Source organism: Borostomias antarcticus (genome assembly GCF_949987555.1).
Source record: "Borostomias antarcticus genome assembly, chromosome: 21".
In the NCBI taxonomy this organism is placed as follows: Eukaryota; Metazoa; Chordata; class Actinopteri; order Stomiiformes; family Stomiidae; genus Borostomias; species Borostomias antarcticus.
The window spans coordinates 12,182,474-12,198,497 of NC_140254.1; the positions used below are offsets into that span (position 1 = coordinate 12,182,474).

The 16,024-nt window shown below is 46.0% G+C and overlaps 1 protein-coding gene across 2 annotated transcripts; it reads right to left on the reverse strand.

Annotated features, from left to right (window-relative positions):
- Window positions 1–820: 820 nt before the first annotated feature.
- hsf1 (heat shock transcription factor 1) lies at window positions 821–15,480 on the reverse strand. 2 transcript variants are annotated; one of them, XM_084455662.1, is made up of 14 exons: window positions 15,074–15,480; window positions 12,629–12,737; window positions 10,758–10,894; window positions 9,306–9,430; window positions 8,559–8,634; window positions 8,380–8,441; window positions 7,768–7,858; window positions 6,463–6,581; window positions 5,785–5,961; window positions 2,984–3,064; window positions 2,632–2,737; window positions 2,435–2,491; window positions 2,094–2,160; window positions 821–1,859 (listed from the first exon to the last, which is right to left on the reverse strand). In XM_084455662.1, the coding sequence occupies exons 1-14, from the start codon at window positions 15,197–15,199 to the stop codon at window positions 1,657–1,659; spliced, it is 1,536 nt and encodes a 511-aa protein (XP_084311788.1). In that variant the 5' UTR covers window positions 15,200–15,480; the 3' UTR covers window positions 821–1,656. The 2 variants fall into 2 exon arrangements, with proteins under 2 accessions (XP_084311788.1, XP_084311789.1); XM_084455663.1 differs by lacking the exon at window positions 2,984–3,064.
- Between the last annotated feature and the right edge of the window lie 544 nt (window positions 15,481–16,024).

A 16,024-nucleotide genomic window follows, 5' to 3' on the forward strand; every position in this document is an offset into this window, starting at 1 on the left:
CTGGAGCACCCCAGGCAGTCCTGCCCCCGGTGTCCAGACACATTCACACACAGGCTCTAGGGCATCGTGTCTCCTTTGGCTCAAGTCAGTCTGACATGACAAAATAAATAGTCACTGAGAAAGAAGGCTGGTGGTTTTTACTCTCTATACATTAAACCCAACTTTCTATTCAGTCATGTTTACACATCGGACAACATTCTACTGACAGATGGCTGAAAAGTATTAAATCCTAATCAACAATCAATGTTCATTATATTACTAAACAATACATATGATTTTGTTGGGAAACGGTTTAAATGTCAGTGGATATCTGTGAGCACTGACACATTACTAAGACCCAGCAGATGCCTAAAGAGACCAAGTAGATCCCTAGACCCAGCAGATCCCTAGAGAACCAGTAGATCCCAAAAGACCCAGTAGATCCCAAAAGAGACCCAGCAGATCCATAGAGACCCATCAGATCCCTAAAGACCCAGCAGATCTCTAAAGAGACCCAGCAGATCCCTGAAGAGACCCAGCAGATCCCTGAAGAGACCCAGCAGATCCCTAAAGAGACCCAGCAGATCCCTAAAGACCCAGCAGATCCCTAAAGAGACTCAGCAGATCCCTAAAGACCCAGCAGATCCCTAAAGAGACCCAGCAGATCCCTAAAGACCCAGCAGATCCCTTAAGAGACTCAGCAGATCCCTAAAGAGACTCAGCAGATCCCTAAAGACCCAGCAGATCCCTTAAGAGACTCAGCTGATCCCTAAAGACACAGCAGATCCCTAAAGACCCAGTAGATCCCTAGAGAGACCCAGCAGATCTATACAGAGCCAGCAGATGGGTAGACACCCAGCAGATCCATACAGAGAGCCGGCAGTAGCCTTTGTCACAACCGGCTCGTACTGAGCTGTAACACAAAAGGGAGACCACACATGGAACTAGACAAATAAAATATTTAATAAGGAACTAACCATTGATCGTTGACAATCCAGACAGATCTAGTTTGCCCAGCAGACAGAGAACCGCAGCAACAAAGATCCTGCCATGTCATGTATTATGACGCCAGGATGGACAGTTATAAAATGGTGTATAGTCTTATGTACACTAAAAGACCTCAAGCGCTATCACATTGTGACATTCCATATGAATTAAGCAAGAACAAAGGCTCTGTATCTACGGCGAATCTAACTCAAGATTTGGTGAAGCACAAAGCTTATAACGAGGACTACCTTTTTTTTAATCCACGCAAAAACCAAAACAAAGAGAAAAAGACTGAAGGTGAAGACAGCTGTGAGACCCTTCAGAGTTGTGGGTCACATGATGACAGGCACACCCTGTTCTAGATGCCTCGGCTGGGACAGCGCTCTCTCTCACTCTGCTCTCCCTGACAGACTCCAAGATGCTTGTTGAATAAAGCTTTAAACCTGATCTAATGACCCCTGACCGATGCTCAGTGCTGCCGCCTCTGGGCACTGTGCTGCACTGCACCGTACAGCCGTGTGTGTGTGTGTGTGTGTACAACTGTGCTTCCAACCTGCTCAGTCTGCTTCACAACCTTGTGACATTTTGCTGGAAGGTATAATGCTGTATAAAACAGATACAGAGATGTCCCTTTATAAAACTATACTTCAGGAGAGGTGGACTTCTCTGTATAAAGTGTTCTGGGAACGTCTAGGGGAGTTTGGGCTGCTGTGGCGAGGTGGTCTGACAGTCAGAGGGGAGCAGGGAGATGGTGGGGTGGTCCTCAGAGTCCCCGCTGAAATATGAGTCCCCCTCCAGCTCCAGCAGAGCAGGCAGGTCCGTCCCACTGGTCTCAATGCCCACCGGGTCGCTCACTAGAATGGGCGTGGCTGGGTACTGGACCAGCTGTTTCCCTGCACCAGAACATCCAAGCATCAGGATGGTGTCTCCATTCTCACCAGTGTGTGTGTGTGTGTGTTTGGACCCAGATGCTTACCTTGATGTTCGTAGGCAAAGAATTAGACGTCGTGTGTGAATGTGGGTGTCTGTGTATGAGTGTGAATATGACTGTGTGTGTGTTCACGTGTGTGTACGTGTGTGTGTGGAGGTGTGTATGTCTGCATATGTAATGTGTAAAGGCTTCTCACCTGCGTCACCAGAGTTCTGGCTAGGCTCTGTCCCCTTAGGAGGGTCCGCGGACAGTAAGTCCTGAATCTGGAACCAACAGAAGCAACACAGCTAAGGAAGCAGCCATGCTAGCAGACATGCTAATACGATAGCAGATTGACTAGCATGATAATAGAGTCTGACTAAGATGCTAGCACACATGCTAGCAGGCTGACTAGCATGCTAGCCAACTCACTGAAGGAGACTATCTAATAAGCAATCTTACAAGGCCCTAAACCACGTAGAGATACAGTGACAGTGAGCAGCCGTGCTAACATGCTACATGCTAATGTGCTAACCCTCACGTTGAGGTGCAACTCACACTGTCCAGGCTGGTGTCCAGGTCAAAGTCACTGCTGGGCATGGAGGAGCTGAGGAACTGACACACAGCAGAATACTTAGATTAGAACATTTTTCTATCGTCGTCGTCTTAGCCGGTGGTTCTCAAACCAGGGGTCCCCATTGGAGAATGCCCAAATTGTGTATTATATTTATTGATTTATTTATTGAACCTGTTACCTCAAAGAGATGGGAGGAGTCGAAGTTGATGGTCTGAGCATTGAGGATGGTCTGGAGGTTCTCCAATCCGCTGTCGATGCCGTCTAGATGGTCAGTCAGCTCCAACCTGCAGACAAACGAAAATGTACCGCCTCCTTAGTCTGGACCTGGGGGCTCAGGACACAGTCAGCTGTGGTAGAGAGAAGGGGCGGTCTGGCTAACTGGTCTGGAGGGTCTGGCTAACTCGTCTGGAGGGTCAGGTGGGCAGCAACTGGTGCGGCGCAGTGTTGTGAGGGCAGCAGCAGGTGTTGTTGTGTGGGCAGCAGCAGGTGTTGTGTTGTGTAGGCAGCTGCTGGGCCAACTGAATGCTAACCCTGGGTGCTGCCTGAGCTGCAGAGATGAGGATGAGGAAGAGCTGGGAAAGAGGAGAGACACCTCTGACATCTTGGCAGGACTGAAAAGATAGAAGCACAACAACTAGACACTACACACACATACACTGCACCTTTACCACCTAAGCATTTCCTTGTATATGGTACCTGAATCTTGTAAATAAGTCAAATAAAGATGCTTGCTCTACAACGGAGAGTTTGTATACTTGATTCTGATTGGCTAGCAGCCGTTGTGAAATACTCTGTAACCCACAGCTGCGACCACATAACAATTAGTATTAATGCGCTGTCAATCTCATTGACAAGGCTATTGATGAGATTTAGCGGTAGGCTCCTATGCTTTGCATAGCAACCACTCGCAGCAACCTCACCTTTTTATTAATTACACCTGTGTTTACCTAATGTAGGCATCCTATTTCAAAAATGCACTCATCAGTCCGACTTCAACACTTCCACACCCCTACCAGCAAAAACGAGTGCTCTGGAGAACTGTTTTAATAACGGCACCATAGCTGGAAATGTTCAAATAAACGTGAACCACCCGAATTATGCCTATATAGGCTTATGTGAACAAGGCCTACCCAAATAGGCGAGATAGCCCATGGTCCCTGGCAACCATTTAGTTCAGAACTATAGCCTATGGTCCCTGGCAACCATTTAGTTCAGAACTATAGCCTATCGCGAAAGATTATGTAAATACTAAAATTATAAGAATGAGCGGTAAATAATTGAATGTTACTACTGTGTGTTTTTTGTAAATATATATATATACACATGTAGTAACCATTGTAGAAAAGCAATTGACCACTTGAGGCAGTGGGTTACACAGGATTTTACAACAGCTACGGGGGTTTTAGGCCCCCTATCGCGTTGGGCCTAACAACGCCCCGTAGCCGTTGTAAAATCCTGTAACCCACTGCCTCGAGCGGTCAATTGCTTAAATCTACACTACACACAACCTAGAGACAGATACACTACTTCCCACTAGGGCTGTCAACTGAGTTCAGAAATTATATTCTACTTTCTCTGAAATGTTTTCCGAAAATCAAATATTTAACATTTTACTGTAACGTGAGCTTTAAAGTGACCTTTCTTTTGAAAAGTCCTTGAAAGAAAGCTAACGGACAAGGGTTTCGGTATCTCTAGGTCAGTCACTGCTGCACTCTATTTGCCCTCAAAGCGCGCCCCAATGGGAGGTTTCCCAGTACCTGCCGGAACAGGGCAGCTGTGTTTCTCAGTACCTGCCGGAACAGGGCAGCTGTGTTTCTCAGTACCTGCCGGAACAGGGCAGCTGTGTTTTTAAATGTAAAATAATAAAACAACTACATAGTCCTATCAGGAAAACAAGGCCTCATCAACAAGACGTCAACAAAGGCCAATATATACAACTAGATAAGCACTGCAATAATCCCACTATTGACTAAATAAGATGATATTTCAATTATGCCTACCATAAACTAGAAGACTTCAAAAATACTTTTAAAGGACTAAAGTCTGACACGCTCTCATATCGAAAGACAAAATGTTGAGTTTATAGTCACAGAATAGGCTATAAGATCTCGAAAAGACTGGGATCTTGCAGGGTCATTATTTGTAAGACTACATTTCATCTCTACCTGATGTTGCTGTTTGGTGCTGGAGAGATGAGCCCAGCACACCTGGTTGTTGACAATGTTCACGGTATTGAACTTCACTAGTTGCATGAGACAAAACTAAAAACTTTTTAGCAGATATTATTACACATTTGATTTTATCGGAACGTCAAGATGAGAAAAAGACGGACTTAAGACAGCTCTGAGCAACACCTTAAGACAGCTCTGAGGGACACCTTATGCCACACAATGGAGATGAGGGGAGCGCACTCCGACTCAGCAAAACTCTCATGATTTCACTCCGACATGAGAAATATGTCTGTGATGGTGAAATCGGCCAAAATGTCAGTTGGTGTAAGGCCGGCGTGAGGTGTTTACATGAGTTGCTTATACAATATTCCATTCATATTCCTGTTGACATGTTGCAGGGCATAGTCCCGACTAATGACTCACGACTCACGAGACGCACACGCATACGTTCCTTCAGGATTATGACCTGAAATCGGAAGGTTCTAACTTATGCCTGAAACAAAATGTCGGTACCGTATAACCTGCTTTTGACTTTTCTAATTTTGCAAAAGCTTCAAGCCGTTAAGGAGAAGACATGCCAATAGACGCAACCTTACAACAACAAGGATCCTAGATCTGGCCATGTGACTAGATCAGCAGGCTGGGGTAGAGGGCAGGGTGTGATGCAGTGACACTGGTCAAAAGCGGCCGGCTGCTAATATTATGCATTTGTTATTTTCTTTAAAAAATACATATTTCCCGAGGGGTGGTAAGTGTGGTAGCAAGCAGTTTTATGGGGGTGGCCTGTGCCACCCTTGGGGGCACCACTGCAGTGCTGTAGACAAAGGCGCGTGTCCTAATTTTAAACCGTCAAAATGTCCAGACTACAGATATTCAGAGAGATTTTGTCAGCGAGCGATTAACAGCAGCAGCCTGTCCAAGAGAACGGGTGCCCAGTGGGACACGAGACACTGTATTGTAGTAGCTGGTTATAGGATTGCAATTTCAATGATTTTCTGATTGTTATAGAGGCTATTTATTGATTTATTCGGAGTGTAAACAAAATCAATATTCTATTAAGTAAATTTGGTGTATTTTAGAGTTAGGAACATTTTGGAGAATCGAACAACCCTCATTCCCGATGGGTTGGGATTTGAGGTTCTACTATAGATGATACTCACTTGTCAATACAGGCGATACTGAGACACTTCTGGTCCACCCGAGAGAGGTTGGGGGCGGGGCCAGGCTCGTCCTGCAGGATGGAGTTGATGAAGGTGGTGGGCGAGAGGGGCGTGTCTGGTAGGAGCCCCTCCCCCTTAGGGCTGGATGGCTCCTCCTTCACCAGCACCAACTGGCTTCTGCAGGAATGGGAAACACGCCAGAGCTGAATTCACACTAATTTAACAAAATCTATCTATATTATCTAGTATCTATATCTACATCACTAATTTAACAGATCTATCTACATTATGTAGTATCTATATATCTATATCTACATGAGTAATTTCACATATATATATCTATATTATCTATATATCTATACCTGCATCACTAATTTAATAGATCTATCTATATTATCTAGTATCTATATATCTACATAATTAATTTAACAGGTATATCTATATTATCTAATATCTATATATCTACATCATTAATTTAACAGATCTATCTATATTATCTAATATCTATATATCTACATCATTAATTTAACAGATCTATCTATATTATGTCTTATCTATACATCTGTATCTATATCACAGCAGATGGTCCACAGCAGGAGAAAGCTGTACTTATAATTATCAAGTCTATAACTGATGGTTGATCATTATCAGTCCACATGGACGGTCCATGACACTGACCTGTCATCCAGCCAATCACTGCTGAGATCCACTGGGCTGGGGGACACCATGTCAGTGATGTCAGAGATGATGGGGCCGGACTTCAGAGGATCTTCCACCGGGAAAAGGTTAGCAGACGCCTGGATATGCGCGCACGCACACACACACACACACACACACACACACACACACACACACACACACACACACAAGTTGCTCAGTCCTCGGGTGAAGCGGCTGATATTAGGATGTCTTAGTTGACTAAACTGTCATGTTCCATTTACAAATTGAACAGGATCTGAATGATCTGACTGGCATGTTTAAATGGAACGTTTCAGATGAAGTTTGTACGGTTTGCCAGGCTAAATCCTAGACTAGGATATGCTAGTCGAAATTCCAAAATATGCTATATAGGTTAATATACCAGGCCAGGGTTAGGTTAATATACCAGGCTAGGTTTATTATACCAGACTAGGGCTAGGTTATTATACCAGGCTAGGGTTAGGTTATTATACCAGGCTAGGGTTAGGTTAATATACCAGGCTAGGGTTAGGTTATTATACCAGGCTGGGGTTAGGTTATTATACCAGACTAGGGCTAGGTTATTATACCAGGCTAGGTTTATTATACCAGACTAGGGCTAGGTTATTATACCAGGCTAGGTTTATTATACCAGGCTAGGGTCAGGTTGTTATACCAGGCTAGAATTAGGTTATTATACCAGGCTAGGATTAGGGTTAGGTTATTATACTAGGCTAGGATTATGGTTAGGTTATTAGGGTCAGGTTATTATACCAGGCTAGGATTAGGGTGAGGTTATTTGGGTCAGGTTATTATACCAGGCTAGGATTATGGTTAGGTTATTAGGGTCAGGTTATTATACCAGGCTAGGGTCAGGTTATTATACCAGGCTAGGATTAGGGTTAGGTTATTAGGGTCAGGTTATTATACCAGGCTAGGATTATGGTTAGGTTATTAGGGTCAGGTTATTATACCAGGCTAGGATTAGGGTTAGGTTATTATACCAGGCTAGGATTAGTTTATTATACCAGGCTAGGATTAGGGTTAGGTTATTAGGGTCAGGTTATTATACCAGGCTATTATTAGGGTCAGGTTATTATACCAGGCTAGGATTAGGGTTAGGTTATTAGGGTCAGGTTATTATACCAGGCTATTATTAGGGTCAGGTTATTATACCAGGCTAGGATTAGGGTAAGGGTTATTATACCAGGCTAGGATTAGGGTAAGGGTTATTATACCAGGCTAGGATTAGGGTTAGGTTATTAGGGTCAGGTTATTAGGGTTAGGGTTAGGCCCCAGACTCACAGAGATGGCGGGGGACAGGGGCTCCAGGGAGAACTGCCGGCTGAACTTGGGCAGGGAGTGGGCGGAGCTACTGTCACTGAGCATCAGAGGTCTGTAGAGTCAAACACACACACACACACACACACACACAGCATCACAAACGCACGCACGCACGCACGCACGCACACACGCACACACGCACACACACACACACACACACACACACACGTTACGGCCTGTCGAAGGCTGTGTGTGGCCGAAGCATGTTTTATCTGTTCTATTATGAACTAGCCTCTTATTATTATGATTATTATTATTACAATATAAATATTAATATTACATAATAATAATAATAATAATAATAAAAGCTTTATTTGTATAGCACATTTCATACAGCTTTCTAATCTTATTATGAACTAGCCTTCTATTAAAGCTTTTTACTCTTAAGATGAGTGCCGTGACACACACCTGTTAGTGTAGCCAATAACCTGACATCACCCTCCCCCATCCAGCACAACACCCTCCTAGAACCCCAGTAGCAGTAAGGTCAGGTTAATAACCAACATCACCCTCCCCCATCAAGCCCAACACCCTCCTAGAACCCCAGTACGTCAGGTCAGGTTAATGACTCACATCTTCCTCTTCATGCCCAGGACTCTGTTGGACTGGACCAGGGTCACCAGAAACTGGATCAGCTGAGGACACAGAAGCACAGGCAGCCGTCAGCAGGAGGGCCCCCTCTGGTGGCTGATCATAGAACAGCAGCAGCAGGATCAGAGTTTGTGGGGGGGGGGGGGGGGGGGGGGGTTTACCTTGTTGACAACCTTCTGCTGGTGGGCGTGTTTCTGTCTCAGGCTGGCCACCTCCCTCCACAAGGCCTCGTTCTCACTGCAGACAAACACACACACACACACTGCCATCAGGCACAAGTGTATGACAACAACATGCACATATATGGGTGTGCGCGCCACGTGAGTGCGGAATATGCATGTAGTGTGTGTGTGTGTGTGGTGATGTGGGGCCTGAGAGCAGATGGTGGAGCTGCGTCCAGCAGGATGAGAGAGTGTCTGTTTTAGGCCGGTGACTGAGCTCCTGGCCGGAACACTGACAGACTCTTCTCTCCTCTCCCTTCCTCTCCCTTCCTCTCCCCTCCCCTCCCCCCCCCTCCTATCCTCTACCCTCCCCTCCTCTATCCTCCTGTCCTCTACCGTCCCCTCCTGTCCTGTCCTCTACCCTCCCCTCCTCTCCTCTACCCTCCCCTCCTGTCCTCTACCCTCCTCTCCTGTCCTCTACCCTCCCCTCCCCTCCTCTACCCTACCCTCCTCTCCCCTCCTCTCCTCTACCCTCCCCTCCCCTCCCCTTCTCTACCCTCCCCTCCTCTCCCCTCCCCTACCCTCCCCTCCCCTCCTCTACCGCCGGTTACCTCCTCCTCTCCTCTACCCTCCCCTCTCTTTATCTCCTCTTCTTCTCTCCTCTCCCTTCCTATGACCTCCTGTATACTCTACTTCTATCACCTCCTCTCCTCTCCCCTCCCCACCCCCCCCCCCCCCTCCACCCACTGCTTCATGTTGATGATCTTGGAGTCGATGTTCTCCTGCTTGCCCCTCATGTGCTGCACGTCAGTCAGGATCTTGGACACGTCCTCCGGACTCAGCTTCAGCTCCTCCTGCTTCAGACTGGACACCTGGAGGAGGAGCAGAGACGGTCAGCAGCTAGCAGACAGACCGCTAGGAGGAGGAACAGAGACGGTCAGCAGCTAGCAGACATGCCGCTAGGCGGAGGAACAGAGACGGTCAGCAGCTAGCAGACAGACCGCTGGGAGGAGGAACAGACGGTCAGCAGCTAGCAGACAGACCGCTAGGAGGAGGAACAGACGGTCAGCAGCTAGCAGACAGACTGCTGGGAGGAGGAACAGAGACGGTCAGCAGCTAGCAGACAGACCGCTGGGGGCCGTAGCAGCGTGAGAGAGATTCAGGCTAACTCAGATGACCCCTCTCTGATAACTCAGATTACCAACTCCTTGTCTTTAATCCCTATGTCTATGAGCAAGACAGCCTTGTGCACTGTTGGTCTAAAATGTTGTGCTGTCCACATTAGGGATGGGGATCAAAACCTTGGTCCAAAAGGACCCGGTTCCAAATTTCTCAAGACCCGGTGATCAATAAGGTCGGAGCTTATCGGGTCTGCTATCGAGCCTGCAGCCGAGTGACCATTTTAACCGGGACAATCAAAAGTGTAGGCTACTGTAGGCTACTGCACGTTCATGCAAGCGCACAAGTAGGTATATATAATTCTCGAGCACCAAAACCAGGCGTTTTCATTCAGAATGATACAAGTATTTCAGTTTCAGCATCATGGACAGCTTCCCAGCAAGCAACATATTGGTCTGCACACACTCGGCTACACTTTTGTAGGTAGGAATGCCTACGTAAAGATCATATTCACTTGATAAATGTCATGTGAGCACTGTTAACAAGCATCACATTATGTTGTGGTTAAAACCGTTGGCAGTGAATGTTGAAAACTAGTGTTCTACAGATATTTCTCGGTACAAACGGCTTGACACGGGCAATCGGGACGTCTAGTCACCCACATTATCCGTCCTGTCCGATCGTGGTGCACAAACATATGATTGATAAAGTTTTTGAATTCAATTGAATTGTATGCCAACCGCTGTTATTTTATCGCCTGGCACACTCGTTCACAAGTTTGCTTGTTGAGAAAATGGCAGAGTGTGCAAAACGGTCAAGTGCTTGGCTTCATTTCACAAGAGTGAAAGATAAAGACGAGGCGAAAAAGCAATAAATGCAAAACCAGTTCTGTTAAACATGTATTGCCGTCCGTCTCGTTTTCCCCATAGAAAAGTATGGATAGTGGTTTCAATAAGGACCCGGATCATTAAGCAGACTCGATAACGGTATCAATATCAATAAAAATTAATGATCCCCATCCCTAGTCCACGTCCCTGACTGACAGAGAGAGATGTAGAGAGGACAGACTGCTGCTCGTACGTTTGTGACTTTGCGCTTGATGTTCTCCAGCAGGTGCTCCTGTCCTTTGAGGAAGTAGGGATGCTGGAACTCTGTGTCGTCCTTCTCAGGCTTCACCAGCCCGCCCTGCTCGATGTGGACCACCTTACGGAATCCATCTAGGGAACAACAACAACAACAACATCATCATCATCATCATCATCATCCTACTGTAAACGTCAATGCCTTACTCAGAACCTGGTTAGTTTCACCACCACTCCTTACAACCCTGTCCTCTACCCTTTTCAAGGTAACACTTCATTTTGAGGGGCTTCTTAAAGATGGTCTGTACATTCTCAGTTAGCTAGCAATAAATACTCAGTTAACTATCCACTAACCCTTTGCATATCCTAGATGCAGGTGTTAGTTTGTTGATAGTTCACTGCAGTTGACAGGGCTTAAAATAAAGTGTGAATCTTCTCTTTATTCATTACATTCATTCACACAACCTGAAGCAGGCTAGAGTGATAGTGACTGACCTCTCCCACCCCGGTCACAATCTCTTTGAACCACTCCGCTCCGCCAGGAGGCTGCGGTCCATCAGGACCCAGACCTCATGCCACAAAAACCTCTTCTTCCCCACAGCCATCAGCCTCATCAACAAGTAGTTGGTTCCTAGTATGTGTAAACACATCTGCGCCATTCCCGACGCCACAACAGGATGTCCTCTATCATCGGTCATACTATCCTAAATACTACTTTAAATATTTGTTAATGTGAATGAATGCCATTGAAATAGCCAAATGCCTTTAATAGTTTATAGCGATGCTTTAATCTGGCCATTCGAACGTTGGGTTCAAATTGAAATTCATTCAACGTTAGATAGCTTATAATTGGTCATAATGTCCTGTAAATGCTACTTTAAATATTTGCTACTGCAAATGAATGCCATTGAAATAGCGGAAGCAATATTCATCGGAATGCCTTTAATAGCTTATCGCAATGTGTTAATCTGGCCATTCGAACAAAGGTTATCAAAGTCCTTTATGGAATTGCTTATTCCTTCGACCTGCAGCATTGAGTAGCCTACCTTATGCTGAAAAACTGCATTGACTGTGATAACATCATGTGACTGTGATAACACCATGTGACTGTGATAACACCATGTGACTGTGATAACACCATGTGACTGTAATAACACCATGTGCCTTCGTATAACGCAATGTGACATTTTGTTTCCTATTGTGAGAGCTGATCAATAATAAAGAAGGGTCCGCACTCAAAACTATGTTTATGCTCTTTTAATTCATGATGGTGGACAGACCTGACAGACGCGTTTCGGCTCTGCCTTCTTCAGTGTTTAGCCTCTTTTGTGAGAGCTGAAAATATTTAAAGGAATAGAGAGAATGCCTATTTTCTCCAGCATTTATATTTTGAGCATGTATATTAGATATTCGATATCCGTGAAAGGCTACGACACTGAAAATAGCCTACGACACTGAAAATAGCCTAATGCTAGGACATATACATCTTGTTTTTACATTACGTACAGTATTTACGGGGAAAAATGGAATTAGAAAATCATTTGACTGTGCAGCCACCATGACACCCGTTGTAATGGCTATTTCGTTCTCATAAAAAGTTTCAATCCTTTAACAACTGGCCTTTTCGTTTTGATTCCTTGATTTAAAACAGATAAACAACTCTCAATTAGGTTTTGTATAAAATCATGCATATATCAAAAGCATGGTATGTGAACAGCCAGCCGGAATAACTGGTCAGCATGTTTGCTGTGGCACGGCTCTGACACAAAACCATGTACTACTTGGCCAATAAACGGATTCTGATTCTAAGATGATGATAATAAGTCCCATCATTCAGGTGTAAAGCAGTGCAGAGAACGGCCTACTCACACATGTTGAGCTGACGGACGAAGCTGGCCATGTTGTTGTGTTTGAAGAACTTGGGCAGGACTTCCTTGGAGAAGCGGCCCTGGTCGAACACGTGAAAACTGGTGCCGTTCTGGAAAGAAGGACAACACTTTATCAAGGCTAGCTCAGGAGTTAACTCCCAACCCGGCTCTAACGTCTGGCTACGGCTGTCTGTCTGTCCGGTGGGAACAGCTTGTACCCAGAAACTATTACCAGTCATAGCTGCTGCACAGTAGTGAGTTGGGCCAGTCATTTTGGAGAGGAAGAGGAAGGAGGGAAAAGAGGAAGAGACAAATGACTAATACATGAGGGTCTCTGCCAGGCCCCTAATAAATAGACCCTTGATAACATCTTTCTAGTTTGTCCATTCAAGTACACCAGTCTTAGGAGTTTGGACAGTACGTTTTTAAAGACATTGGTGTATTTGACTCCAAGGTGCTGGAAAGGAGGGTCTGGCCAATAGTCGAACCTCAGATCGAAGAGGAACAATGCGGTTTTCGTCCTGGTCGTGGAACCACCAACCAGCTCTTCACTCTCGCAAGGATCTTGGAGGGGGCTTGGGAGTTTGCCCAACCCGTCTACATGCGTTTTGTGGACTTCGAGAAGGCTTATGCCCGGGTCCCTCGAGAGGTCTTGTGGAGGGTTATGCTGGAGGGTTATGCGGGAGTATGGGGTGAGGGGGTCCCTACTTAGGGCCATCCAATCCCTGTACACCCAGAGCAAGAGCTGTGTCCGTGTCCTGGGCAGTAAGTCGTCTTCCTTTCCGGTGGGGGTTGGCCTCCGCCAGGGCTGCGCTTTGTCACCAATCCTGTTTGTGATTTTCATGGACAGGATATTGAGGCGTAGCCGTGGGGAGGTGGGTTTGCAGTTTGGTGAGCTGGGGATCACGTCGCTGCTATTTGCAGATGATATGGTCCTGATGGCATCATCTGCCTGCAACCTCCAGCACTCTCTGGATAGGTTCGCAACTGAGTGTGAAGCGGCTGGGATGAGAATCAGCACTTCTAAATCTGAGGCCATGGTTCTCAGCAGGAAACCGGTGGTCTGTCCGCTCCGAGTAGGAAATGAGTCCTTACCCCAAGTGAAGGAGTTCAAGTATCTGGGGGTTTTGTTAGTGAGGGAACGTTTGGCCGGAGAATCGGAGCAGCTGGTGCGGTTCTGCAGTCACTTTACCGCACTGTTGTGACGAAAAGAGAGCTGAGCCAAAAGGCAAAGCTCTCGATCTACCGGTCAATCTTCGTCCCCACCCTCACCTATGGTCGTGAAGGATGGGTCATGACCAAAAGAACGAGATCACGGATACAAGCGGCCGAAATGAGTTTTCTCCAGAGGGTGGCTGGGGTCTCCCTGAGAGATCGGGTGAGAAGTTCAGTCATCCGGGAGAGACTCGAAGTAGAGCCGCTGCTCCTTTGCGTCGAAAGGAGCCAGTTGAGGTGGTTCGGGCATCTAGTGAGGATGCCTCCTGGGTGCCTCCCTAGGGAGGTGTTCCAGGCGTGTCCGGCTGGGAGGAGGCCGCGGGGTAGACCCAGGACTAGGTGGCGGGACTACATCTCCACACTGGCCTGTGAGCGGCTAAAGATTCCCCAGGCAGAGCTGGTTGATGCTGCTAGGGGAAGGTATGTCTGGGGCCCCCTGGTGGAACTGCTGCCTCCGCCAGCTGCCTCCGCGACCCGACCCCGGATAAGCGGATGAAAATGGATGGATAAATGGTGTATTTGAACAGGTAGCTGAGATGGTAGGCTAGATCAGGCTGATTGGACACTAACCACACACACCCCTTCCTTCAGTCTAGACAAGCTACATACATCCCTTCAACACCTAGACAGTCCCACTGCACTGGCCTGGTGTCCTGCGTGGCTCTGTCTAGACAGGGAACTATTGGCCTGGTGTCCTGCGTGGCTCCGGCTAGACACGGAGCTAACGCCAGCTAGCGCGAACTGATATGCAGGAACAGCTGTGCAGTGTGAGCCACGGAGTGGGCAGCTGAACCCGCTTGTTAGCCTAAACGACAGATTCGGTCATTGTGTCATCTGATTTCATCAACATATTTGTCAACATAGTGCTAATTAGGTTAGATGGATAATGACATTTAGCTTCGTTCCAGCTAGATACATAACTTGTTTTAGTTGTGCTACCTAGGCATAACTAGCTAACTACGTTAGCACTAGACCAACGTTAGCCCGTTAACCTGGCTATATTAGCCTAGCCTAGCCTAGATATTACTAGTTGGCTAGCTACGCTACAGGTTATGGGAGGATAGCTTGAACTACACTACTCTGTAGCTGGCTAGTACAGTAACGTTAGCTAGTGCTAGATTATAGCTAGCCTCAGATAGCTAACGTTGCGTAACCCTACGTGAAAGCAACCATAGCAAACAGTAACAGGCCAGACTAGCAAGCTAAAGTTAGCTTAGCCACAACAACTTACAGGACTCCAGCAGATCAGGTCATCAGTGTCGGGATCCTCAACTAACGTCCACAGTTTGGTGAGGAAAGCTGGGACGTTGCTGCTGCTGACCACGACGCCCCCAGACCCACCGCCGTGAAACTCCATTACAACAGCAAACAGTCTAAAGTTGACAGATAGATGGACTAACTTAGTGCTAGCCACCCAGCTAACGGTAGCACAGGACTCCCAAAATAGCCTCCAACACACAGGAGACGACCGGAGAAAAACACTCTATTGATAACACAGTGTCAGCTGTTATTCCGATCAATAAACTCCCAGGTCTTCGCCTTGCCGTATTGTTTTGAAATGTAATGAGACTTATAACTTAGAAAATAAAGTTAACATTATTACAGAAGGAAAATTGCATCAACTCGACGGCACTACGAACTGCGTAACGTTAGAGTAGGAATCTGAATAGGTGTTGCACAGGCGCATTTATGTGACATCACTGCAAAACGCAATCCCGTACAAAAGGTTTGATATTTTGTTTAACTTAAACATTATTCAATATAATAATAATAATAATTATTATTATTATTATTATAAATTATAGTCTATATAGATAGGTCAAAATCAGCATTGAACGTTCACTTATTACTATAGTACTACTACTACATGAAATTGTTTAATTTTATTAGCTACATAGTGCAATATACTCCACTAACCCATTACCGTTGCTCTGTATTATCGATGTACATAATTGTTAGGCTACAAGGTCCAGTCAGTATTCTATTGGCCCCGAATAGTATACCAACCTGGACCAGGGCTACAATGAAGCCATTTCATGAAAACGTGTGGGTGAATTTAATTCGTATAGGGTGCATCATGCCCTGCCTGTGGGTTAAATGTTTTCTTCACGACTAGATAATATCTCAATATCTCAAATATTATTTGAGACGTCCTCCTAAGCCCGACGTCTTGCTGGCTGCA